This window comes from Pristiophorus japonicus, chromosome 7 (genome assembly GCF_044704955.1).
Source record: "Pristiophorus japonicus isolate sPriJap1 chromosome 7, sPriJap1.hap1, whole genome shotgun sequence".
Lineage (NCBI taxonomy): Eukaryota > Metazoa > Chordata > Chondrichthyes > Pristiophoridae > Pristiophorus > Pristiophorus japonicus.
In genome coordinates this window covers 141168317-141195062 of record NC_091983.1, presented here as the reverse complement: position 1 = coordinate 141195062, position 26746 = coordinate 141168317, and the positions used below count along the sequence as shown (strand labels likewise).

Genomic DNA, 26746 nt, shown 5'->3' with positions numbered 1-26746 from the left:
ATTTATGAAAGGGAAATCATGCTTGGCAAATCATCTAGAATTTTTTGAGGATGTAACTAGTAGAATGGACAAGGGAGAACCAGTCGATGTGGTGTATTTGGACTTTCAAAAGGCTTTTGACAATATCCCACACAAGAGATTGGTGTGCAAAATCAAAGCACATGGTATTGGGGGTACTGTGTTGACATGGATAAAGAACTGGTTGGCAGACAGGAAGCAGAGAGTCGGAATAAACGAGTCCTTTTCAGAATGGCAGGCAGTGACCAGTGGAGTGCCGCAGGGCTCAGTGCTGGGCCCCCAGCTATTTACAATACACATCAATGATTTAGATGAAGGAATTGAAAGTAATATCTCCAAGTTTGCAGATGACACTAAGCTGGGTGGTGGTGTGAGCTGTGAGGACGATGCTAAGAGGCTGCAGGGTGACTTGGACAGGGTAGGTGAGTGGGCAAATGCATGGCAGATGCAATATAATGTGGATAAATGTGAGGTTATCCACTTTGATGGCAAAAACACGAAGGCAGAATATTATCTGAATGGCGGCAGATTAGGAAAAGGGGAGGTGCAACGAGACCTGGGTGTCATGGTACATCAGTCATTGAAGGTTGGCATGCAGGTGCAGCAGGCGGTGAAGAAGGCAACTGGCATGTTGGCCTTCATAGCTAGGGGATTTGAGTATATGAGCAGGGAGGTCTTGCTGCAGCTGTACACAGCCTTGGTGAGGCTTCACCTGGAATATTGTGTTCAGTTTTGGTCTCCTAATCTGAGGAATGACGTTCTTGCTATTGAGGGAGTGCAACAAAGGTTCACTAGACTGATTCCTGGGATGGCAGGACTGGCATATGAAGAATGACTGGATCGGCTGGGCCTGTATTTCCTGGAATTTAGAAGAATGAGAGGGGATCTCATAGAAACATATAAAATTCTGATGGGACTGGTCAGGTTAGATGCAGGAAGAATGTTCCCATTGTTGGGGAAGCCCAGAATCAGGGGACACAGTCTAAGGATAAGGGGTAAGCCATATAGGACCGAGATGAGGAGAAACTTTTTCACCCAGAGAGTTGTGAACCTGTGGAATTCTCTGCCAGAGAAAGTTGTTGAGTCCAGTTTGTTGGACATATTGAAAAGGGAGTTAGATGTGGCCCTTACAGCTGAAGGGATCAGGGGTATGGAGAGAAGGCTGGGCTGGGGTACTAAGGTTGGAATGATCAAACATGATCATATTGAATGGCGGTGCAGGCTCAAAGGGCCGAATGGCCTGCTCTTGCACCTATTTTCTATGTTTCTATGTTAGTGAAAACTCCCCAGGGAGACCAGGCAAATTTTGAATAACCATTTGAGGTAGATTGGAACTCCCAGCCTTCTGTCTGAGTCATGATGTTTTATTGCAGGGTACTGAACTAAGCACACTGTAGCTCTGAAGCAACTCTTCAGTAATATTGTTGTCTGATAAACTTAATGATTTGAAATACTTTGACAATTTTGCATCATTTTGCTGACATGCAGGTGGCATTTTAGAAGTGAAAGCCCTTTCATTTGTAGTGTACCAACATGCAGAGTTCCTGCTTTCCAAAGTAAATATTAAGTACGGAATGTTCAGTGCTGACCCAATAAAAGATTAACTAGCATTTTTCAGTATTTGTTAATGACCATTAGAACTGTCAGAAAACCTAACTACACTTGAGGTATTTTGGACAATAGCACTGCTGATGGTAATGCTGGCAATTTCCCTGTTTTTGCAGGTCACCGCCAGAGGATTTAGCCCATTGTTGCAGTTTGCCTACACTGCTAAGCTATTACTCAGCAGAGACAACATCCAAGAGGTCATGCATTGTGCTGAGGTCCTGCACATGCACAATCTGGAGGACTCCTGCTTTCGCTTCCTTGAGGCCCAGCTCTTTAATGAGAAAGATGGTTTATTCCTCTACACCAAAATGTCAACTTTCCAACAATCCGATGCACAAGAAGATGGTAATTCCGAAGGTGAGGAAGAACACATGCAATCTGAGACTCATAAGATTACCTGCTCTAAGGAAGGAAAATGTGACGAGACCCTTGGGTTTGAAGCATCTCCCAGGCTATCTGAGAAAGAACCAGCTGTGATATCCATCCCTGTTGCATCAAATGATGATATGGGACGTTGCCCAAAATACCGGAAATACCAGCTTGCTTGCACCAAGCACTTCAATAGCACACAACATACTAGTACCTCAGGTTTTCCAAGCACATTTAAAGAAGACTGGCCAGTCCGTGCCCAAACTGAAGGATCTAGCAAGGCACAGGTAAAAATTGAACCACACGCACCAGAAACTGCAGGAGAAAAGGCTATCCAGTGCTTGTCTGGAGATGAAACTGATACAACAGAGCATGCAATTACAGATAAGGAAATTAATATTAAGCAGATGAGTCCAATGTGTGTTGATAGACCTAAAAGTAGAACACCCCCTTGTTCAAGGTTCACTGAAAAACCTGATATAGAATCTACTGAGAGACAAAGTCCACTGCAACAACCTTTAGACACCAGAACATCTTGTTCCCTTGAAGAGGGAATGACTCAGGGTGACCTCAAAACAGAATACAGGCCTTATAGGGAGAACTATGGACTGTCCTGCACACCTCAGAAAGATAACAGTACCTTTACTGTTGGATCTTCACTGACAGGACCACCTTGTGAAGTGACTTGCAAACAAGAACTGGAATCGGACAGAAAGAGTGTAATATTTTCTTCTGGTACCTTGGACAGGATGAAAACTTCTGCTGCACATTCATATCCTGGTGGGAGTTCACTTGAGAACGAACTTACTGAGCACGTGCCAAAGGGTTTGTGGAGTGGTACTAGCCAGTCACTTCCATGTTCACAGACTTGTGCTTCTACTGGACTTTCAATGGAGCCTTTATTGCCATTGAGTTCGTGTAGAATTCGACCTACCTGTAACACCAGCTGCCCAGTGCCAATTAAAGTGTGCCCCCGGTCCCCTCCATCTGAGACCAGGACCAGAACCTCAAGTTCCTGCTCCTCCTACTCCTTTCCTGAAGATGGAAGCGGTAGTTCTCCTTGCAGTTTGCCCCAGTTTGAGTTGTCCACCTCTCCCTGCTCACAAGGAACACGCTTCCTATCTGCAGAACAGCAAGAGCTCGGCATGATGGGAGATGCAATGTACAGTCAGTGTAAGCCACCATTAAAATGCGAGCAATCCTATGTCACCAACTCCAGCGATGAATCTGGATCCTTTTCAGAAGGGGACAGTGAATCGTGCTCAGCTCGGGAGCGAGGACATGAGGTATAGTAGCAATGTTTCTAATAAAATACTTTTCCAATTATGAATTAATCTTTCCTAGGATTGTCACACTTAAGGAAAATACTGCCAATGTTGCTGGATTGGGTGTGTGTGATGGTGCCAAGTGCCAGTGTGCTAATGTTCAGTGTCATGGAGTGATGATGGGCATGAGTTTGAGTCCTGCTATACTTAGTTCCTGATCTGAACCATGCTGAGCAGGACGGGACCAATATAAATTGTGATGCTTTCCAGTAGAGGAGGAGGGAAAATTATAAGGATAGAAATGACCCTTACAATGTTATTGCAGAAACCTATAAACGCATGCGCACCAAATTCCTGTCTCCACTTTATAATGAAAACAATAACCCATTTATTTTATGAGGGTTAACGTGGAGAGCGGAGGTTGGTATGAGAACGTTAAGCATTCATACCATTTTGAGCACGTTGAGTATTCGTGCCATGTCATCATGGACAGTTATTTTGACCCTATAGAGGACAGTCACGTCTGGGTGTTTCTTGGCACCTCCAGCAGCTGGCTACAGGATGCCAGGTCAGGTGGATAACGAAGAGGATGAAAATTATAGGAAAAGGGGAGAAACCTACTCAAAACATAACCCATGAATAAAGGTCAAATAAATAATCAATTAAACAAATACTTGAATAATTATCACAATTACAACATGGTTAAATAATTCATAAATATAGAATTTGGTACACCTTTCAGACTGTTTTCAATCTGTCTGAAACTTCCAGTTAGTGCACTGTACAGTATTGCTCAGCCTGGAGAAGCTATGAGGTCGCCGCCGAGGCCGGCTCTGTGCTGGCCAAAGGGAATGGCGGTGGCCGCTCTGACTTCTCTCACGACCCTTCGAGAAGCTAAAATGGAGCAGGGCCCCGGCGTGTCTCATCCCCAACCCTCATCACATCTCAGATCTCCCACCACCTCTCCTGAAGGTGCTGCCCAGTGCCGAGCTTAAGACTCACATCCCACCATAAGCAACTAGGCCCATACAATTAAGCCTGGTCTCCAGTCGTCTCGGACCCCTTGCCACTGGACCAAGACCCTGCCCTGCGAAGCCCGTGTGGTAGCCGGTGTGCAACGACCACCCCACGTTAAAAGCACTCACGCACAGGCATCTTCTACCCTTCAAAATGAAGTTCAGGACCTGGAACATCAGGATGCTCATGGACAGCCCCAACAGCAACAGACCGGAACGCCACACCGCTATCGTTGCCCGGGAACTCAGACGCTTCGACGTTGACATCGCCGCCCTAAGTGAGACTCGGAGGGTAGGGGAAGGCCAGCTCAAAGAACAAGGTGGTGGTTGCACCTTCTTCTGGAAAGGCAAACCAGAAGAAGAATGCCACCTCCATGGAGCTGGCTTCACCATCAAGAATGAGCTGGTGGGCCATCTCAGAGACTCCCCCTTCGGAATAAGCGAACGCCTCATGACTCTCCGGCTCACCTAGCCCGGAACCAGTGGGCCACAGTCATCAGCGTGTACGCCCCAACACTTGACACAACAGATGAGACCAAAGAGGAATTCTACTCCAGCCTAGAACAATCCCCATCCCCAGTCCCTACGGACGACAAACTGATCCTCCTTGGCGACTTCATTGCCAGAGTCGGTAAGGACACAGACCTCTGGGGAGGCATGATTGGCAGAGAGGGGGTAGAGAAAACTAACTCCAGCGGTACTCTACACCTGACAAAATGCCTAGAACATGACCTTGTCATCACCAACACCTTGTTCTCCCAGAAGGAAATGTACAAGGCATCATGGCAACACCCTCCCTCTAAGCACTGGCATCTGCTTGACTACGTCATCATCCGCGCGAGGAACCGCAAGGATGGGTGTATCACCCGCGCCATGACAGGAGCTGATGACTGCTGAACAGACCACCGTCTAATCCGCTCCGTCATTAACATCAATACAGCCCCAAAACAGGGATGGTAACAGAAACAATGTTGCAGGAAAATCAACGTTGGGGCACTCAAAGACCCAGTTAAGAAAGCCCAATACAACCAGCACCTCACTGCCAACCTGGCGACCCTCGATGACCCCAAGACGCAGAGTGCCCACAACGCCTGGTCTGCCCTCGAGGCTTCCACAACCAGCGCTGTGAAGAGACGCTCGGTCAGTTGACCAGGAAACACCAAGACTGGTTTGGCGAGAACAAGCAAGAGATCCAGGAACTAATAAGCCGCAAGCGCAAGGCATTTCTGAACTGAAAGCAGCAACACAACTCGAGGGCAAGAAAGCAGCTGAAGGCTGAAGGCCGAGATCCAACAAAAAACCTGTGACCTCAAGAATAGACAGTGAGTGGACAAAGCACAGGAGATCCAGCAGCTGGCCGACAACCACAACGTGCGAGGATTCTTCAGCGCAGTCAAGACTACCCATGGCCAAAGCACCCAAGGCCCCACCCCACTGCTGGCCAAGAACGGAGAGGCACTCATTAAGGACACCGAAGCAGTCAGTGCCCGCTGGAAGGAGCACTTCAAAGATCTCCTTAACCGAGACTCTGCCTTCGATGCGAGTGTCCTCGACTCCATCCTGCAGCATGCTACCCGCCACCATCTCAGCAAAACCCCAGCCCTGCACGAGGTAGAAAAGGCCAAGAACAACAAGGTCTCAGGAGTCCCCGCAGAGGCACAAAAGTATGGCGGAGAAGCACTATTAGCATGAATGCATTACCTCATCTCTCTTATCTGGAAGGAGGAGAACATGCCGGGAGATCTCAGAGATGCCGTAATCTTGACCATCTTCAAAAAAGGGGACAGGTCCGACTACGGTAACTGCAGACGCATCTGGGAAAGTCATCAGCCACTGGGAAATTCATCGCAAGAATCCTCAATCGTCTTCTCCCCGTGGCTGAAGAGCTCCTCTCAGAGTCGCAATGCGGATTCCGTCCACGAAGGGGTACAATGGACATAGGAACATAGAAAATAGGTGCAGGAGTAGACCATTCGGCCCTTCGAGCCTGCACCACCATTCGATAAGATCATGGCTGATCATTCCCTCAATACCCCTTTCCTGCTTTCTCTCCATACCCCTTGATCCCTTTAGCCGTAAGGGCTATATCTAACTCCCTCTTGAATATATCCAATGAACTGGCATCAACAACTCTCTGCGGCAGGGAATTCCACAGGTTAACAACACTCTGAGTGAAGAAGTTTCTTCTCATCTCAGTCCTAAATGGCTTATCCCTTATCCTAAGACTGTGTCCCCTGGTTCTGGACTTCCCTGACATCGGAAATAATCAACCCGCATCGAACCTGTCCCGTCGCGTCAGGATCTTGTATGTTTCTATGAGATCCCCTCTCATCCTTCGAAACTCCAATGTATAAAGGCCCAGTTGATCCAGTCTCTCCTCATATGTCAGTCCGGCCATCCCGGGAATCCATCTGGTGAACCTTCGCTGCACTCCTTCAATAGCAAGAACGTCCTTCCTCAGATTAGGAGACCAAAATTGAACACAATATTCAGGTGAGGCCTCACCAAGGCCCTGTACAACTGCAGCAAGACCTCCCTGCTCCTATACTCAAATCCCCTAGCTATGAAGGACAACATACCATTTGCCTTCTTTACCGCCTGCTGCACCTGTATGCCAACTTTCAATGACTGATGAATCATGACACCCAGGTCTCGTTGCACCGCCCCTTTTCCTAATCTGCCACCATTCAGATAATATTCTGTCTTCGCGTTTTTGCCCCCAAAGTGGATAACCTCACATTTATCCACATTATATTGCATCTGCCATGCATTTGCCCACTCACCTAAACTGTCTTAAGTCACCCTGCAGCCTCTTAGCGTCCTCCTCACAGCTCACACCGCCACCCAGTTTAGTGTCATCTGCAAACTTGGAGATATTACACTCAAATCATTGATATATATATATTGTAAAGAGCTGGGGTCCCAGCACTGAGCCCTGCGGCACTCCACTAGTCACTGCCTGCCATTCTGAAAAGGACTCGTTTATCCCGACTCTCTGCTTCCTGTCTGCCAACCAATTCTCTATCCACATCAGTACATTACCCCCAATACCATGTGCTTTGATTTTGCACACTAATCTCTTGTGTGGGACCTTGTCAAAAGCCTTTTGAAAGTCCAGATACACCATATCCACTGGTTCTCCCTTGTCCACTCTACTAGTTACATCCTCAAAAAATTCTAGAAGATTTGTCAAGCATGATTTTCCTTTCATAAATCCATGCTGACTTGGACCGATCCTGTCACTGCTTTCCAAATGCGCTGCTATTTCATCTTTAATAATTGATTCCAACATTTTCCCCACTATTGATGTCAGGCTAACCGATCTATAATTATCCATTTTCTCTCTCCCTCCTTTTTAAAAAAGTGGTGTTAAATTAGCTACCCTCCAGTCCATAGGAACTGGTCCAGAGTCAATAGACTGTTGGAAAATGATCACCAATGCATCCACTATTTCGAGGGCCACTTCCATAAGTACTCTGGGATGCAGACTATTAGGATCCCGGGATTCATCGGCCTTCAATCCCATCAATTTCCCTAACACAATTTCCCACCTAATAAGGATTTCCTTCAGTTCCTCCTTGTCACTCGACCCTCGGTCCCCTTGTACTTTCGGAAGGTTATTTATGTCTTCCTTCGTGAAGACAGAACCAAAGTATTTGTTCAATTGGTCTGCCATTTCTTTGTTCCCCATTATAAATTCACCTGACTCCGACTGCAAGGGACCTATGTTTGTCTTCACGAATCTTTTTCTCTTCACGTATCTATAGAAACTTTTGCAGTCAGTTTTTATGTTCCCGGCTAGCAGCTTCTCGTACTCTATTTTCCCCCTCTTAATTAAACCCTTTGTCCTCCTCTGCTGAATTCTAAATTTCTCCCAGTCCTCAGGTTTGCTGCTTTTTCTGGCCAATTTATATGCCTCTTCCGATGATTTAACACTATCCCTAATTTCCCTTGTTAGCCACGATTGAGCCACCTTCCCCGTTTTATTTTTACTCCAGACAGGGATGTACAATTGCTGAAGTTCATTCACATGATCTTCACCGCACAACAACTACAAGAGAAATGCAGGGAACAGCATCAACCCTTGTATATGGCCTTTTACCTCGCAAAGACCTTTGACACTTTCAACTGTGAGGGACTATGGAGCGTTCTTTTCTGTTTTGGATGCTCCCAAAAGTTTGTCACCATCCTCCGCCTTCTCCACGATGACATGCAAGCCGTGATTCTGACCAACGGATCCACCACAGACCAATTCCACGTCCAGACCGGGGTCAAGCAGGGCTGCGTCATCGCACCAACGCTCTTCTCGATCTTCCTTGCTGCAATGCTACATCTCACTCTCAACAAGCTCCCCGCTGGAGTGGAACTAAACTACAGAACCAATGGGAACCTGTTCAACCTTCGCTGCCTCCAGGCTAGATCCAAGGTTGTCCCATCCTCTGTCATTGAACTACAGTACACGGACGACGCTTGCGTCTGCACACACTCAGAGGCCTAACTCCAAGCCATTATCAACACCTTCACTGAGGCATACGAAAGCATGGGCCTTACACTAAACATCCGTAAGACAAAGGTCCTCCACCAGCCTGACCCCACCACACAGCACTGACCCCCGGTTATCAAAATCTACGACGCGGCCTTGGACAACGTGGACCATTTTCCATACCTCAGGAGCCTATTATCAGCAAGGGCAGACATCGATAAGGAGGTCCAACACCGCCTCCAGTGTGCCAGCACAGCCTTCGGTCGCCTGAGGAAGAGAGTGAAGACCAGGACCTCAAATCTGGCACCAAGCTTATGGTCTACAGGGCAGTAGTGATACCCGGCCTCCTATATGGCTCAGAGACGTGGACTATATATAGCAGACATCTCAAAGCCCTGTAGAAATAGCACCAAAGATGTCTCCGCAAGATCCTGGAAATCCACTGAGAGGATAGATGCACCAACGTCTGTGTTCTCGCTCAGGCCAACATTCCCAGATCGAAGCACTGACCACACTCGACCAGCTCTGTTGGGCGGGCCACATCGTCGGCATGCCCGACACGAGACTCCCAAAGCAAGCTCTCTACTCGGAACTCCTACACGTCAAACAAGCCCCAGGTGGGCAGAGGAAACGTTTCAAGGATACTCTCAAAGCTCCTTGATAAAGTGCAACATCCCCACTGGCACCTGGGAATCCCTGGCCCAAGACCGCCCAAAGTGGAGGAAGAGCATCCAGGAGGGCGGTGAGCACCTCGAGTCCCATCGCCGAGAGCATGAAGAAATCAAGACAGTGGCAAACCAGGCTCCCCACTCACCCTTTCCTTTAACCACTGTCTGTCCCACCTGTGACAGAAACTGTAATTCCCGCATTGGACTGTACAGTCACCTGAGAACTCACTTTTAGGTGGAAGCAAATCTTCCTCGATTTTGAGAGACTGTTTATGATGATAATGATTGCAGGAAGTCTGCATGCTTTAAATAGTGTTTCCTGAGAATGTCCAAAAAGTTTAACCTAAATTGGAATTAAAGTAGTTGATGGGCACTGACAACAGCAATACTTATATCATCCACATATAATTATACTGCACTTTGTCCTAGTTCTTTAGATTGTCATTTTTGCATGCAAAGAAAAGCACCTCAACAACAACTTGCATTTATTTAGCACCTTTAATATAGAAAAACTTCCCAAAGTGCTCTACAGAGGTGTAATCAGAAAATGCACTGACCTAAGGAAGGAGATATTAAGAAGAATTATGATTAAATATTTGGGTTTTAACAACTTACATTCATAAAACGACTTTATTGTAAAAAAAATGTCCTGTCACGCTTCACAGAAAAGTAATCAGACTAAAATTGACAATAAGCCAAAGAAGCAGATATTAGAAGGGGTGAATAATGTTTGCTCAAAGTAGTGGGTTTCAAGGAGGGTCTTGAAGAAAGAACTTGCAATTTATATAGCACCTTTCACAACCTCAGGATGTCCCAAAGTGCGTTTCGGCTAATGAAATACTTTTGAAGTGTAGTCGCTGTTGTTGTAATGTAGGAAATTGTGGTGTGGGCGGCGGGAGTGGGTAGGTTTGTTCTCAAGAGGGAGTGCTCAGTGTGGCAGAAGTACAGTTTATTTTTGTGGAGCCTGAAGGAGCCATTGGATTCTTTATCGGCCGGACCACCAGCTGGTAATAGGCAGAGTGTGCACGGAATATGCTTCGTCACAGGACCAGATTTGAACACCTAACTTAGCATTGCGCTTGCTTTAGGCGGCATTCAGGGTCGTCTATTCCAAATACTCTGACAAAATAACGATGGTGGAAACGGAGCGGTTAGTTCTTCCCGTTCTTTCAGGACGCTACTGCCCTGCTTCCATCAGGTGGGAGACCTCAATCTCCCTCGCAGTGCTTCTAATTTCAGCCTTGTGGTCTAGGATCGATGATGTGCTGAGGTGAAACAGTTCTCCACAGAGAGAGGAAAAAGCAGATTGACAAGTCAGCCTGCCTCTCTGTCATGCACTGCCTAGAGGTAAGCTAAAGAGTGGCATTGGCAGATCTCTGGGAACAGTTCGTGTGTCCATCCTCTCAATTATACTGTGAAAAATTCCCTGAAAAGAGATTTTTTTTTTTGCTTTAACTATTTGGTTGATTTATATGTAAAAGAGAATTTTTTTTTCAAAGGGTGTCTGTGAATAAAACCTACCAGAAGATTTCTGCTAACATTTTCTATTTTACATTTAGATCGTAAAATTGCCAAAGGAAAATTAACATCCCTAATCTGGTACAATATAATATAATGATATATGCTGCAGATGTTTAATGGATGGGGATCAGCTTCACATGCCTAAACCTCATTTAGTACAGGGCTAACTTGCACATACTGAATGAAAGCCTGAATTTTTAAAAAAAGCTTGCGTGCGTTTTTAACCAAGAAAGTCATTATTTCCGTTGCGCTATAAATAAACACAGTGAATATCAATAGCCTCAGAGGAGAATGAGGTATTAAAAATAGCAGCAAGCAAGGTTGAAAATAATACACTGTGGAGGAGGAAGGAAACTGTTAATATATTGAGCAGTGTCTATGGGGATTGGTCTTTCAGTCTCTTTTCTGTATTTTACATAATTTATAATATTGCTTTATTAATAACTGATGAGTACAACCAGCTTTGATGTTTAATTGGTTATTGCTGTTAATCTGTGATCATAATATTCTTGATAGTTTCAGACACCGAATTGTATTGCAAGTCCTGATTTAATAGCACAATTGTTGTCGGAAGTAAAATATTTTGATCTTTTAAAAAAAATTCTTAATATATCATCACATTAACCAGGATGGTTGATATCGAATGCTTTTTTATTCCAGACTTCACAATATCCACCAATCTGCATTAGTGAATCCATGTTTTGTAGTCTACCCATTGCTGATGGCACCACTTTGAACCTGAGCTTATCTGAAAAGGGGCCAAATGCTTTTACAGTATAGAAAATTCAGCCAAAAATTGCTCATCATGCTATTTGGGATCCTGATGGTTAATTTACTTGGTCATTGTATTAAAATCAAAATATCATGTAAATAACTTCTGATTGCAGGTAATTATGAAAGTGTTGCTAGCTTTTTCCAATGCGATTATAATTCACTGTTCACACAAACCTTTGTTTCCATTCTACCTCAGTTTTCCAAATTTTATGCTGATAGTAGACTAGTACTTCTAACCAAGACATAATAGGAAATTGTCAGTAAAATGTCTCCCAAGTACAGCCAGCGACATCTAAAAGTAGGAATTCATTACAACTAGTTTAGTGTGCTGACTTCCAAATAATCTGAAGCTTCATAAATCACTACAGTTTCCTACTTTAAATTAAACTGTAACCGTCTTTCTTGGAACATAACAAAACATACAATTAGGTAAAGCCAGCCAGCCCATTAAGCTTGTTTCTTCCACAGACCATGTACAATCCACTTTATCATAGACTCTACCCAAACCATTTAAGCACCTGAACTAAGTTATGCAGAGTATTTTCCCTATCTTCAAAGGCAAATAAAACAGTTCGCCAGCATACCTACCAGTCTTATATCCTGCTACACACTAGACCTCGACTTGGCACCTACCTTGGTGTGACATGTTCATGTTCCTGGCAGCTCAGGACCCACTGTGCCACACAACATTCAATTGGCTCTATTAAACTGTATTAAACTGTGTGTTCACTTTTATCATTGGAACGGCATAATGGTGCCCCCTTCAAGGCGGGCCATCCTGAGTATTCGGATAAATCCATCTCTGGGACTTGGGACAAGGTGTACGCCTTTGCGCCTGGGCACATGTAAGTCCCATTCCACTGGCAGAGCAGGCCGATTGTAATTTCAGGCCCATTATTTCCTAACATGGAGCCCTAAATCCTCATAACTTAGAACCCATGGTCAGGTGCAGTGCAGTGTCATACCACAATAACTCGCCTACCTCACCTAAAATCAATTGGCCTTGAAACATGATTAGCCAAAGAATCAACAGCACTGAGAACTGACCAGCTTGGTTGGAGGTTTGAGGTTTGGACTGTATTATGATTGAAAGAAAATAGTGGGGGGGGAGGGTTCAGGTGAGGGGAAATGTAAAAAGTCAAAGAGAAAGGAGGAGGCAATAGTGCAGAGTAGCGATAGGGGTAATGATAACCAGAGTGTGACAAGAAGGGACAGAGCATATACACATAAGAGTGCATCAGAAAGTGAAATCAGAGTGGGGAAAAATGGTACAAAGACAAAATTAAAAGCTCTTTATCTGAATGTAAGCAGCATTTGTAACAAGATAGATGAGTTGACAGCACAAATAGAAATAAATGGGTATGATCTGATAGCCATTACAGAGATGTGGTTGCAAGGTGACCAAGGCTGGGAACTGAATATTCAGGGGTATTTGACATTTCGGAAGGATAGGCAGAAAGGAAAAGGAGGTGTGGTAGCTCTGTTAATAAAGGATGCGATCAGTGCAGTAGCGAGAAATGATATTGGCTCAGAGGATCAAAGTGTAGAGTCAATTTGGGCGGAGATAGAAATAAGGGAAAGAAGTCACTGGTGGTAGTAGTATATAGGCCCCCAAAAAGTAGCTACACTGTAGGACAGAGTATAAATCAGGAAATAATGGAGGCTTGTAAGAAAGGTACTGCAATAACCATGGGCGATTTTAATCCTCGTATTGATTGGATAAATCAAATTGACAAAGATAACCTTGAGGAAGAATTCATGGAGTGTATTCGGGATGATTTCTTAGAAAAATACATTGCGGAACCAAACAGGGAGCAGGCTATTTTAGATCTGGTACTGTGTAATGAGAGAGGATTAATTAATAACCTCATAGTAAAGGATCCTCTAGGGATCATAGCATAGTAGAATTTCAAGTTCAGTTGGAGGGAGAGAAAGTTGTGTGTCAAACTAGTGTCCTGAACTTAAATAAAGGCAATTACAAAGTTATGAAGGCACAGTTGGCTAAAGTGGACTGGTAAATAGATTAAAGGGTAAAACGGTAGATAAGAAGTGGCAAACATTTAAGGAGATATTTTATAACTCTCAGTAAAGATGTATTCCAGTGAGAAAGACAGACTCTTGAGAAGGATGAACCATCCATGCCTAACTAAGGTTAGTAGTAGGCCAGAGATTGGGAAATCTTTAGAAAGCAGCAAAAGACGACTAAAAAAAAATAAAGAGAGAGAAGATAGATTATGAGAGAAAACTAGCAAGAAATATAAAAACAAACAGTAAGAGCTTCTACAGGTATATAAAAAGGAAGAGAGTAGCTAATGTAAACGTTGGTCCCTTAGAGGATGAGCCTGGTGAATTAATAATGGGAAACAGGGAAATGGCTGAGATTGAGACACTAAAAGCATCCCAATAATAAATTAATGGGCTATAGGGAGGGGGGAACTTAAAACAATCACTATCACTAGAGAAAAAGTACTAGATAAAATAATGGGACTAAAGGTGGACAAGTCCCTGGATCTGATGGCCTGCATCCTCGGGTCTTAAAAAAAAGTGGATACAGGGATAGTGGATGCATCTACCAAAATTACCTGGAATCTGGAGAGGCCCCAGCGGATTGAAAAACCGCAAATGTAACGCCCCTATTTAAGAAAGGAGTGAGACAGAAAGCAGGAAACTATAGATCAGTTAGCCTAACATCTGTCATTGGGAAAATACTAGAGTCCATTATTAAGGAAGTAATAGCAGGACAGTTAGAAAAGCATAATACAGTCAAGCAGAGTCAGCATGGTTTTATGAAAGGTAAATCATGTTTGACAAATCTGCTGGAGTTCTTTGAGGATGTAACGAGCAGGGTGGATAAAGGGGAACGGTAGATGTAGTGTATTTGGATTTTCAGAAGGCATTCGATAAATTGCCAAATAAAAGGTTACTGTACACGATAAGAGCTCACGAGGTTGGGTTAATATATTAGCATGGATTGAGGATAGGCTAACTAACAGAAAACAGAGAGTCGTGATAAATGGGTAATTTTCAGGTTGGCAAACTGTAACTAGTGGGGTGCCACAGGGATCAGTGCTGGCACCTCAACTATTTACAAGCTATATTAATGACTTTGATGACGGGACCAAGTGTAATGTAGCCAAATTTGCTGATGATACAAAGATAAATGGGAAAGCAAGTTGTGAGGAGGATGCAAAAAATCTGCAAAGGGAATCTGCTAAGTGAGTGGGCAAACATTTGGCAGATGGAGTATAATGTTGGAAAATGTAAGGTTATCCATTTTGGTAGGAAAAATAAAAAAGCAAATTATTATTTAAATGTAGAAGGATTACAAAATGCTGCGGTACAAAGGGATCTGGGGGTCCTTGTACATGAAACACAAAAAGTTAGCATGCAGGTACAACAAGTAATTAGGAAAGTAAATGGAATGTTTGCCTTTATTGCAAGGGGGATAGAGTATAAAAGTAGAGAAGTCCTGCTGCAATTGTACAGGGCATTGGTGAGACCACACTTGGAGTACTGCATAAAGTTTTGGTCTCCTTATTTAAGGAGGGATATACTTGCATTGGAGTCAATTCAGAGAAGGTTCATTAGGTTGATTCCTGAGATGAAGGGGCTGTCTTATGAAGAAAGGTTGAGCAGGTTGGGCCTATACTCATTGGAGTTTAGAAGAATGAGAGGTGATCTTATTGAAACGTATAAGATTATGAGGGGGCTTGACAGGGTAGATGCAGAGAGGATGTTTCACCTCCTGGGGAATCTAGAACTAGGGGGCATAGTTTCAGAATAAGGGGTCGCCCATTTAAAATGGAGATGAGAAGGAATTTTTTCTTTCAGAGGATCGTGAATCTGTGGAATTCTCTACCCCAGAGAGCTGTGGAGGCTGGATCATTGAATATATTTAAGGTGGAGATAGACAGATTTTTGAATGATAAGAGAATGAAGGGTTATGGGGAGCGGGCAGGGAAGTGGAGCTGAGGCCAAGATCAGATCAGCCATGATATTGAATGGCGGAGCAGGCTCAAGGGGCCAAATGGCCTACTCCTGCTCCTATTTCTTATGTTCTTATATAACCTGTAACCACTGAGATGGTATTACATGCCACAGCCTGCACATTACAAGCTTGCTCAAGTTCTAACTTATTTTGTGATAGTGTAAAGACTAATGATACTGGCTCCATGGGTGTTTGAGTTCTGTCTCTTAAGCGTTCCCATGCACTGAGTTCCCAAACACACCCAGGAATACTTGCAAATGCAGAAAAGGAATTTGGCAATTTTGTTTGAGTTTTGTAACCTCTTTAATTCTTTCAATGTCAAATGTGATCACGTTATGATCACTGGTACTTAAAGCCCCATCCACCTTGGTGTTAGAGATTTGATTGTCCCTATTACTCATAATCAAATCCTGGATATTTTCTTCCATTGTTGGTTCTCTAACAAACTGAATCGTAAAACAGTTTTCCATTAACTCCAGAAAACCCTTACCTGCAGAGACATTATTGTCTCTGTCAATTTCTATTGTCCCTTACTAGTTGCCTTCCTTATCTCATCCTACAGTTCTGGATCAAGGCTTTAACCTTGGCCTGGGGTGTCTATAGCATATCCTCCGTAATAGTTTACCTCTGTTACCGTCTATTCATTCTACCCAAAATGATTCTGTATCTGCCCTACCCTTTTCTGTTTTCTCTCTCACTTGTGCCTCAATACTGGAGGTTGTATATATTGCCCCACTACCTCCTGATACGCTCTCTTCTAAACAATTTATAGCATTCTAGATATGTATTCCATTGATTGGAATAATTTCATCAGGTCTCTCTGATGCTAATGCTGTCCAATCTATCAACCACTGCAAGATCTTCCAGATCACGCATCAAGCTTGTCAGACTTATAGCATGAATGAAAGCACATTACCATTCTTTATTTTATTAACACTTTTACTTGATTTATCTCCCACTATTAGAATTAGTCTTGCTAAACTATGAAGCCCAAGCACACAAGTTACTGCTCCTATCTCATAAACACAGAAACATAGAAAATAGGAGCAGTAGTAGGCCATTCGGCCCTTCGAGTCTGCACCGCCATTCAATATGATCATGGCTAATCCTCTATCTCAACACCATATTGCCGCTTTTTCCCCATACCCCTTGATGCCCTCTGTATCTAGAAATCTATCTACCTCCCTCTTAAATATATTCAGTGACTTGGCCTCCACAGCCTTCTGTAGTAGAGAATTCCACAGGTTCACCACCCTCTGAGTAAAAAAATTTCTCCTCATCTCGGTCCTAAATTTCCTACCCCATGTCATGAGACTGTGACCACTTGTTCTAGACTTCCCAGCCAGGGGAAACATCCTCCCCGCATCCAGTCTATCCAACCCAGTCAGAATTTTATATGTTTCAATGAGATCCCCTCTCATTCTTCTAAACTCTAGTGAATACAGGCCTAGTCGACCCAATCTCTCCTCATACGACAGTCCTGCCATCCCAGGAATCAGTCTGGTGAACCTTCGCTGAACTCCCTCTATGACAAGTATATCCCTTCTTAGGTAAGGAGACCAAAACGGCACACAATACTCCAGGTGCAGTCTCACCAAGGCCCTATGGGCCCAAGTTTTGAGCCACGCCTATAATGGCGCAGTCCCGACCTGGACACCCATTCTTCGCGCCACAAAGTGCGCCTAAAAAAAACCTCCACATTCTCCACCTCCCTGCAGGTCCTCTGGCCCTCGGCGCAGCGCAGCAGGAGCTGTAGGGGGCGGAGCGAGGTCCCTGCGCCAAAAACAGTGCCGGGACCTCTGCACATGCGTGCTACAGTGGGCACGCAAGTGCAGTAGCTCCAGGCGCCCGAAACTGTGTGGGAGGGGCCCGAAGCACACAGCCCCTAGTCCTGGCCGAATGGCCTCACTGGGGCTGCGTGAATAAGGCTCCTCCCATGGCAAGCTCCTGCTTCCTCCCGACCCGACTCGACTCCCGCTTCCGCCTCCGGACCGGACCCGACACCCGCCCCCCGTCCCCGGACCGGACCCGACACCCGCTCCCCCCACCCCCCCGGACCGGACCCGACACCGACCTGACCTCCCTCTCCCTCCCTCCCTCCCCCCGACCCGAACCGAACCCGACCTCCCTCCCACTACCCCCCCCGACCCGACCCAACGCCACCTACCTGTAAATCTGGTGCTGGGGCCGGCCCTGCCCGAAGTCTCGGGCCCGGCCCGTTCAGCCTCCCTCCCCCAATCTCCTTCCCCCCCCCCCCATCTCCTTCTCCCCCCCCTCAATTTCCTTCTCCCCCCCCCCCCAATCTCCTTCTCCCCCCCATCTCCTTTCCCCCCCATCTCCTTTCTCCCCTTTATCCCCTTCTCCCCCCTTCCCCTTCTCCATCCCTCCCCCTTCTCACCCATCCCTCTCCCTTCTCACCTATCCCTCTCCCTTCATCCCCTTCCCTCCCCCTTCCCTCCCTCTGCTCCCCCCCTCTCTCCCTCCCCTCGCTGTCAGAAACAGAGACACAGACAGACAGAGAGATAGAGACACTGACAGAGACACACTGAGGGAGGCATCCCAGCACGCTGTTGGAGGGCTCCCGGTGCTGCAGTCAGTAAGTAGAAAATGTTTTATTTATTGATTTAAAAAAAAAATTATTTATTAATTTTTTTTGATTGATTTATTGGTTGATTTATTGATGTATTTATCATATATTATTGATGATGGCTCTTTATTTGTAAAACTGAAGTGTTTAATGTTTGTAAACTTCCCTTTAAACAACCCCCCCCCCCACCATTCTCTACGCCTGATTTGTAACCTACGCCTGATTTTCTAAAGTGTAGACAAGATTTTTTCGAGCGTACAAAAATCTTCACTTACTCCATTCTAAGTTAGTTTGGAGTAAGTTTTCACTGACGAAACTTTGAAAACAGGCGTAAGTGGCCGGACACGCCCCCTTTTGAAAAAAAAATTCTGTTCCAAAGTGAAACTGTTCTAACTGACTGGAACTGGAGCAAACTAAATGACGAGAATACCAATTTCTAAGATACTCCGTTCTACACCAGTTGCTCCTTAAAATCAGGAGCAAATCATGTGGAAACTTGGGGCCATTATAACTGTAGTAAGACATCCTTGCTCCTGTACTCAAATCCTCTTGCAATGAAGGCCAACATACCATTTGCCTTCCTAACTGCTTGCCACACCTGCATGTTTGCTTTCAATGATACCCAGGTCCCTTTGTACATCGACACTTCCCAAGCCACCACCATTTAAATAATACTTTGTCCTTATGTTTTTCCTACCAAAGTGGATATCCACGTTATACTGCATCTGCCATGTGTTTGCCCACTCACTCAACCTATCTAAATCGCTTTGCAGCGTCTTTGCATCCTATTCACAACTCACAATCCCACCTAGTTTTCTGTCGTCAGCAAACTTGGAAATATTACATTTGGTTCCCTCATCCAAATCATTTATATCTTTGTGAATAGCTGGGGCCCAAACACTGATCCTTGTGGTTCCCCACTAGTCACTGCCCGCCACCCCGAAAAAGACCCGTTTATTCCTACTCTCTGTTTCCTGTCAGTTAACCAATTTTCAATCCATGCCAATACATTACCCCCAATCATATATGCTTTAATTTTGCACACTGACCTCCTATGTGTGACTTTATCAAAGGTCTTCTGAAAATCCAATTACATAACATCCATTGGTTCTCCCTTATCTATTCTATCAGTTATATCCTTAAAAAACTCCAGGAGGTTTGTCAAACATGATTTTCCTTTCGTAAATCCATGCTGATTTTGTTTAATCCCGTTGAAATTATCTAAGTGTGCCATTAGCACATCCTTTATAATAGACTCTAGCATTTTCCCTACTACTGACGTCAGGCTAACCGGTCTGTAGTTCCCCTTTTTCTCTCTCCCTCCTTTTTTAAATAGTGGGGTTATATTTGCCACCCTCCAATCTGCAGGAACTGTTCCATATTCTATAGAATTTTGGAAGATGACAACCAATGCATCTACTATTTCCATGGCTACCTCTTTTAGTACTCTGGGATGCAGATCATCAGGCCCTTGGGATTTATCTGGCATCAGTCCCATTAGTTGCTCCAGCACTATTTTCTTACTAATTATCATTTACTTTAATTCCTCTTGCTCACTAGACCCTTGGTTCCTTAGCATTTTTAGGACGTTATTTATATCCTCTTCTGTGAAGACAGAACCAAAGTATTTATTTAATTGTTCTGCCATTTCCTTGTTCCCCATTACAAATTCTCCTGTTTCTGTCTGTAAAGGACCTACATTTGTCTTCATTAATCTTTTTCTTTTTAGCTACTTGTAGAAACTTTTGCGGTCAGTGTTTATGTTCCTTGCAAGTTTACTCTCATACTCTATTTTTCCCCTCTTAATCAATCTCTTGGTCCTTTTTTGCTGAATTCTAAACTGCTCCTAATCCTCAGACTTGCTACTTTTTCTGGCAACTTTGTATAACTCCTCTTTGGATCTAATACTATCCTTAATTTCTTTTGTTTGCCATGATTGGGCCACTTTTCCTTTTTTGTTTTTATGCAAGAGAGGAATGGATAACTGTTGCAATTTCATGCATTCGTTAAATATTAGCCATTGACTATCCACTGTCATGCCTTTTAATGAATCTTCCCAATCTATCATAGCCAAACCATTCCTCATACCTTCATAGTTTCCTTTGTTTAGATTTAGGACCCTAGTTTTGGATTGGACTACTTCACTTTCCATCTTAAGAAATTCAATCATGTTATGGTCACTCACCCCGCACAACAAAACTGTTAATTAACCCCTTCTCATTACACAATAACCAATGTAGGATAGCTTGTTCCCTAGTAGGCTCCTCAACATACTGGTCTAAAAAGCCATCTTGTACACACTCCAGGAATTCATCTGCCACAGTATTATTACTAATTTGGTCTGGCCAGTCTATATGTAGATTAAAGTCACCTACGATTACTGTAGTACCCTTGCTACATGCATCTTTAAGTTCCTGTTTGATGTCGTCCCCTACACTACCACTAGTGTTTGGAGGCCTATAGACAACTCCCACCAATGTTTTCTGCCCCTTGGTGCTCCTTAGCTCCACCCAGACTGATTCTATATCTTGATTTTCTGAGCCAATATCCTTTCTCACTATTGCTCTGATTTCATCCATTACTAACAATGCCACACCACCCCCTCTTCCTTTTTGCCTGTCCTTCCTAAATATTGAATATCCATGGATATTCAGTTCCCAATCCTGGTCACCCTGCAACCATGTCTCCGTAATTGCAACTATATCGTATCCGTTTACATCTATTTGCGCTGTTAATTCATCTATCTTATTAGAAACATAGAAAATAGGTGCAGGAGTCGGCCATTCGGCCCTTTGAGCCTGCACCACCATTCAATAAGATCATGGCTGATATTACAGATTCTTCATGCATTCAGATACAATGCTTTTAAATGTTCTTTTTAACATTATTAGACATCTTAATATTATTTTGTACTATAGCCCTATTTATTTTATTATTTTTTCTTACCTGGACCCTATTTGTTAGTGCACTCTTTTGTTTGTATGCTCTGTCCCTTCCTGACATAATCTGGTTATCCTTACCACAATCACTTTCCTGCATTGCTTCCTTTTCTTTTCTCTTTAGCATTCTAGATTGCTCTCTACTACGACTGTCCTTCCCCCCCACCCTTATTTAGTTTAAAGCCCTGTCTACCTCCCTAGTTATTCGGTTCGCTAGAACTCTAGTCCCATCATAGTTCCGGTGTAGTCCATCCCTACGGAACAGCTCTCTCTTTCCCGAGTATTGGTGCCAGTGCCCCACGAATCGAAACCCACTTCTCCCACACCAACCTCTGAGCCACGCAGTCATCTCCCTGATTCTATTGACCCTATGCCAATTTGCTCGTGGCTCAGGTAATAATGCAGAGATTATTATCTTTGTGGTTCTGCTTTTCAATTTAGTTCCTAGCTGTTCAAACTCTCTCAGCAGAACCTCTTTCTGTTATTGGTACCTACATGTACCACGACAACTGGCTCCTCCCCCTCCCACTCCAAGTTCTTCTCCAGCCCGGAGGAGATATCCTTTACCCTGGCACCTAGTAGGCAACACAGCCTTCGGGACGCACGCTCTCGGTTGCAGAGAACCCCATCTATCCCCCTAACTATACTGTCCCCTACTACAACCACCTGCCTCTTTACTCCCCCCACTTGAATGGCTTTCTGCACCACGGTGCCTTGGTCAGTCTGCTCGTCCACCCCGCAGTCGCAAGAACCTCAAATCTATTAGACAAGTGCAGGGACTGAGGCTCCTGCAATACTACCTCCTGGATCCCCGTACCTGCTTCACTCACAGTCACACCCTCCTGTCTCTGTCCATTCTAAAGTATTTAATCTAGAGGGTGTGGCTGCCTCCTGGAGCAAAAGGTCCAGGTAACTTTTTCCCTCCCTGATGTCTTGCAATGTCTGCAGCTCAGACTCCAGCTCCTCAACTCGGAGCCGAAGTTCGTCGAGCCGGGAACACTTTCCGCAGATGTAGTCGCCCTGGACCAAAATGTCCAGAAGCTCCCATATATTGCAGCAGCAACACATCTCCTGTTTTCCCATTATTTAATTTAATTAATTAGTTTACCATTAATCAAGTATTTACCCTATATCGTTTATTAGATTAGTTAAACAAATAAAGGTTAATTTTTAGAATTTAGTTATATGCTATATGTTAATTTAAAAGAAAAACTTAGCCCACAATCACTACCAATCACTTACCTGCCTTACCTGTGATGGCACACAGCAGAGTTCTCCTCACCCGGAGCCGTGCGATCTCCTGGAAGAGGCAAAAAACCAGATAAAAACCCAGGCCAATTGGGGAAAAAATCTGGGAAAATTCCTCTCCGACCCAACCAGGTGATTGAAACTAGTCCAGGAGATCACACTGGTCATATGCTGTGGTCTGCTGTGGCTTTTATCCCCACTCTCGGGCCTCGGTCTGCTCCCGCTCAGGTACGCTGCTGCTCTGCGGAAAAAAGTTAGGAAAAACAAGGCAAAGCAACACCTCCCGCCCCCACTTCACCAAACTCTCCCACTTACTAAACTCTTGTTTTCTCACTCTGAGCTACCAGCACCCAACCCTTGGCTGCCTCCTGGAGCAAAAGGTCCAAGTAATTTTCTCCCTCCCTGATGTCTCGCAATGTCTGCAGCTCGGACTCCAGCTCCTCAACTCGGAGCTGAAGATTGCCGAGTCGCAGACACTTACCACAGATTTAGTCTTCTAACACCTTTAATCACACTGACAAACAGGATACGAGAAAAAGTTTGTCATCTGATGGGTGATCCTTCCTACACTTCTACCATCCACCCTGTCACTCTCAAAACTTTTCTTATCTTTATTTATCAGTACTGCTATGGCCATTGCTTCTCTGACCTTTCCTCCCAAGTTCCTCCTAAGCTCCAAATACACTGTCCTGCATCCTGCTGCTGCTTCCCTGTGTTAAAATCAATACTCATTGGAACTTCTAACTTATTACCTTAACTCCCTCAAACTCCCCTTCTTCCTGCAATCTACAAGCTTTTAAAAACCTTGCCTGGTGTCACTTAATCACTACGCGTCTTTCCTTCTGTCCTATTATTTTATTCTTGGTGGTGTCCTGACGTGGTGGTCTTGGCGCTGCCCTTGGGTTTCTCAGTAAAGTTGCCCACCCTCTTCCAGAATTAGACAGCAGCTACTGTTTCATTATGCTCATTTGTGCCATACATTATGACCTTTTTGATTTAATACAGTTAAGTAAGAAAATTACCACAATTTGCGAAGCAGAAAAGTAAAATTGGTTGGAGTTTAGGAATTTCTCCGTGGTATAGACTGAGGAGCTGGGAGCCATCACTGGCAAGAGGGTGCACTTACAGTGAGAAGCTTACATGGGCAGTCTTCATTATAGACGTGACCGTAGTTATTTACAATGAAAAAAGTTGACAACAGACTAAGGTTTTTTTTGGACAGCATGCATGTGTAGACAAAAGATTTATGGAATGTTCTACTGTGATAACTCACTTGCCCCAGAGCCAAATTGCCTTGAGACACGATTAACCAAACAATCGCCATTACTGAGAACTGACCAGTTTGTTTGAGGAATCGAGGCTTGGGGTGGGAGGGAGAGAGAAAAATAGAGTGAGTAGTTATTTGTAAAGCTGGCTGCCAGAGTAATGTATACTTGCTTAAAAAAAGAATCCTCAGGTAGATGAAGTTTGTAAAGTTGTTGCGGCCAAACATATTTGCCACCTGTTCTGCCAGATGTTACTACCTGTTGCTAAGTTCATTCTCAGGTCCAACTGCTTCTCCAATTGCTTGGCCAACCATTTTCTTCATGTACCACCTCATGACTGTCACCTTGTAATTATACATTAAATGTTTGGCAAGCAGGGAGCAGCCCATCGATGCATAAAACACACAAAATTTCATAGTGTCAATCTGTCACAAGCAGCTATCATTGGAGGTTCACGGGTCTATGCAAACACAGCAGAGTCTTGGAACAAATCTTCCCATTTGGTTCAGAGTATTTTGCATAGATTTCTTATCTGAAATTTGTTCAGCTGATCTTTGACAGTCTTTAGGATTGTTAGTGCTTCTAACGTTAGTGATAACCATGTATGGAGCTGAAATTGATATATGTAATTGCTTAGGGTGCACAGAAAAATTGCATAGATAAATCTGATTTTGCAATAGCAAAGCCAACTATTGTTGACTATAGTTGGGACTGGTTGCACTTATCAGGGCTATGGCAAGAAGTTTCTTATTTCAATTGTGCATTTAAATGGATTTAACGGCTTGTAAAGCATTCCCTGTCAAGGAGATTGCATGTTCATGATTCAGCAACCAGCAAAAGGGAAGGACTACAGGTTCTCACTCTAAGTACGAAAACAATCAAGGCAAAGTCACCAAGTGCTAAATATCACATAATGTATTGACTGAGGATTGTTACTCCAGTGAGGGTTTGATTCGTGTGTTGGTGATGCACCCCAAACGTTTTACAGGTCAGAAGTGTATGGAATATGTAATTGAGGTATGCTGGTATCCCGCATAGTGTTTATGAATGTCCCATTTTTGAATAGTTATACAATAACTGGGTCAGTGCTGTGACATTATAATCTAGCAGCTGCCTTACTTGCTGCACTACTGAATTCACCCTACGATGAGAATTTGTCATTTGCTAGATTTATTGAGAGTTGCACCACAAGTATAAATAGCCACTAATGATTGCCACACAAAGTCACTGGATTTGCACTTTCACCCACAATTCTCAGCATTAATGTCCTTCATGTTCTATTTAACAGCCTTTCATAAATTCCTGTCTGCGTTATTTTAATACAACTGTTAACTCATTTAAAATAAGCAGATTAATAAACATGCAAAAATATTTGTGAACATGCTGACTGGTGAACTAAAAATCGTGCATGAATTAAACCAATATGAGTTCTAGATATCACCAGAACCATTAGGAGGAGGGGGGGGAGGGGGCGGGGGTGCACTGAGCAGCAGGAAGCAACTTCTTCACAAAAAGCAAAGGACAATTGGAGGGTGATTTGTCTTGGGCAGCAGCTCTGGGTACCTCCTATTTACAGGTTTGCAAACTGCATTCAAGGCCTTGAACAATGTGCAATGCACGGTTTAATAATAAGCAATGGAGGAGAAAGAAAGTAAACAGACACCATAGGTTAAGAATGACTCGCTCTACAAATAAGCAAAAGAAACTTAACCTATATGGTTGAAAATGTATATATTTATTGCAACAAGAATTTATTGCATGTTTATTAACGAAGTACCAATTAAGAAAAAGTTATTTATTAAAAAGCAAGATTCACTTATTCATAAGATAAACCGGGGGATAGTTATTTTGAGAATGCAAGTAAGTGACTTAAGTTGTTGAAACAAATGCTTTAAGTTAAATGACGAGATGCCATTATAATGGCCCAGAACTTGCCTGGAGCAAGGCATCTCGTGGTGAGCGGCATGAGTTGGATTTTTTTCCACACCCTCCAGCGCCAATTATTTTTGTGCTGCAAATTGATAATGAGGGCAACTTGGTGAACAACAGGACCTTAAATAATTACATTTAAAGGTAGAGAAAGAAACAGAGTGAACAATAGAGATGAAAATAGGGTGAATTAGAGTCAAATTAGATACAGAAAGAGAAATAAAGAGAGGAAATTAAAGATTGGATTAAAAGAGATAAAATAGAGGCAGAAAGGAAAAGTAAGAAAAAAATTTAAAATGTAAAAAAACCTCGAAGAACAATTTACTACATGCAGGAGTGAGACTCTGCAGTTTCAATTGTTCCCTTCCTGAGCCTCACATGTCAGGACCATAAATCATCTCATTAGCAGGATCCTTATGCCGTGAAATAGCAGCCCTAACTTTCTGCGGAGAATTTAATTCCTATTTATGGCACATTTCTTGGCACAAGGGGAGTTTGTCGGCGTGCTCCCATGTTTGTGCGGCTAACGGCGGCGTGACACAAATCGTTCAGCAATTTGTGGCAATTTGCAACTCACAGCGTATCTTTGCTCACCACAAATTAGTGGGTTTTCTTACACACTAATAACAGTGTGCCTTAAACTCTCCGTTATTTTTTCCAGCAAATTCTGGGCCAATATCTTTCGTAAACCATTATATTTTTTAAACCGTTGCTATGATGAAATTGTGCTAATTATGCAAAATGTTTTAACGTGCATTACTCCGCTGCACTGTAGTTTTAGAAAGTTGAAGGTGTGTGTGCTTTATATGATAGATGTATCATTTCATTGTTGCTTAATGATAGAGCTTTCCCAAATAACTCTCTCCATCATCAACTATAATTTTCCAGTTGCTGCTGTCTAAATGTCAGTGAAAGTGCTTTGTCGTGTGTTGATAATGCAGTATGCAAGAATGTGAGCTGTGCTGAAAGGATGAAAATGCTTAACTGCCTATTGTTATTCTAGTCCAGGATTTATGACGACTCATTCTGTTAGTGCCACCTGCAGGTTGAAGACTGTGTTGCAAAATG

General features: G+C 43.7%; 1 protein-coding gene across 9 annotated transcripts in view; it reads left to right on the top strand.

Moving 5' to 3' along the window:
• The window catches only part of bach2b (BTB and CNC homology 1, basic leucine zipper transcription factor 2b), a 388463-nt gene that overhangs the window by 346446 nt on the left and 15271 nt on the right, over nucleotides 1-26746 (top strand). For all 9 annotated transcript variants that reach the window (XM_070885374.1, XM_070885377.1, XM_070885375.1 and 6 more), the window contains one exon: nucleotides 1743-3281. In XM_070885374.1, the coding sequence (XP_070741475.1) occupies nucleotides 1743-3281 (1539 nt within the window). The remainder of the gene's footprint in view (nucleotides 1-1742; nucleotides 3282-26746) is intronic.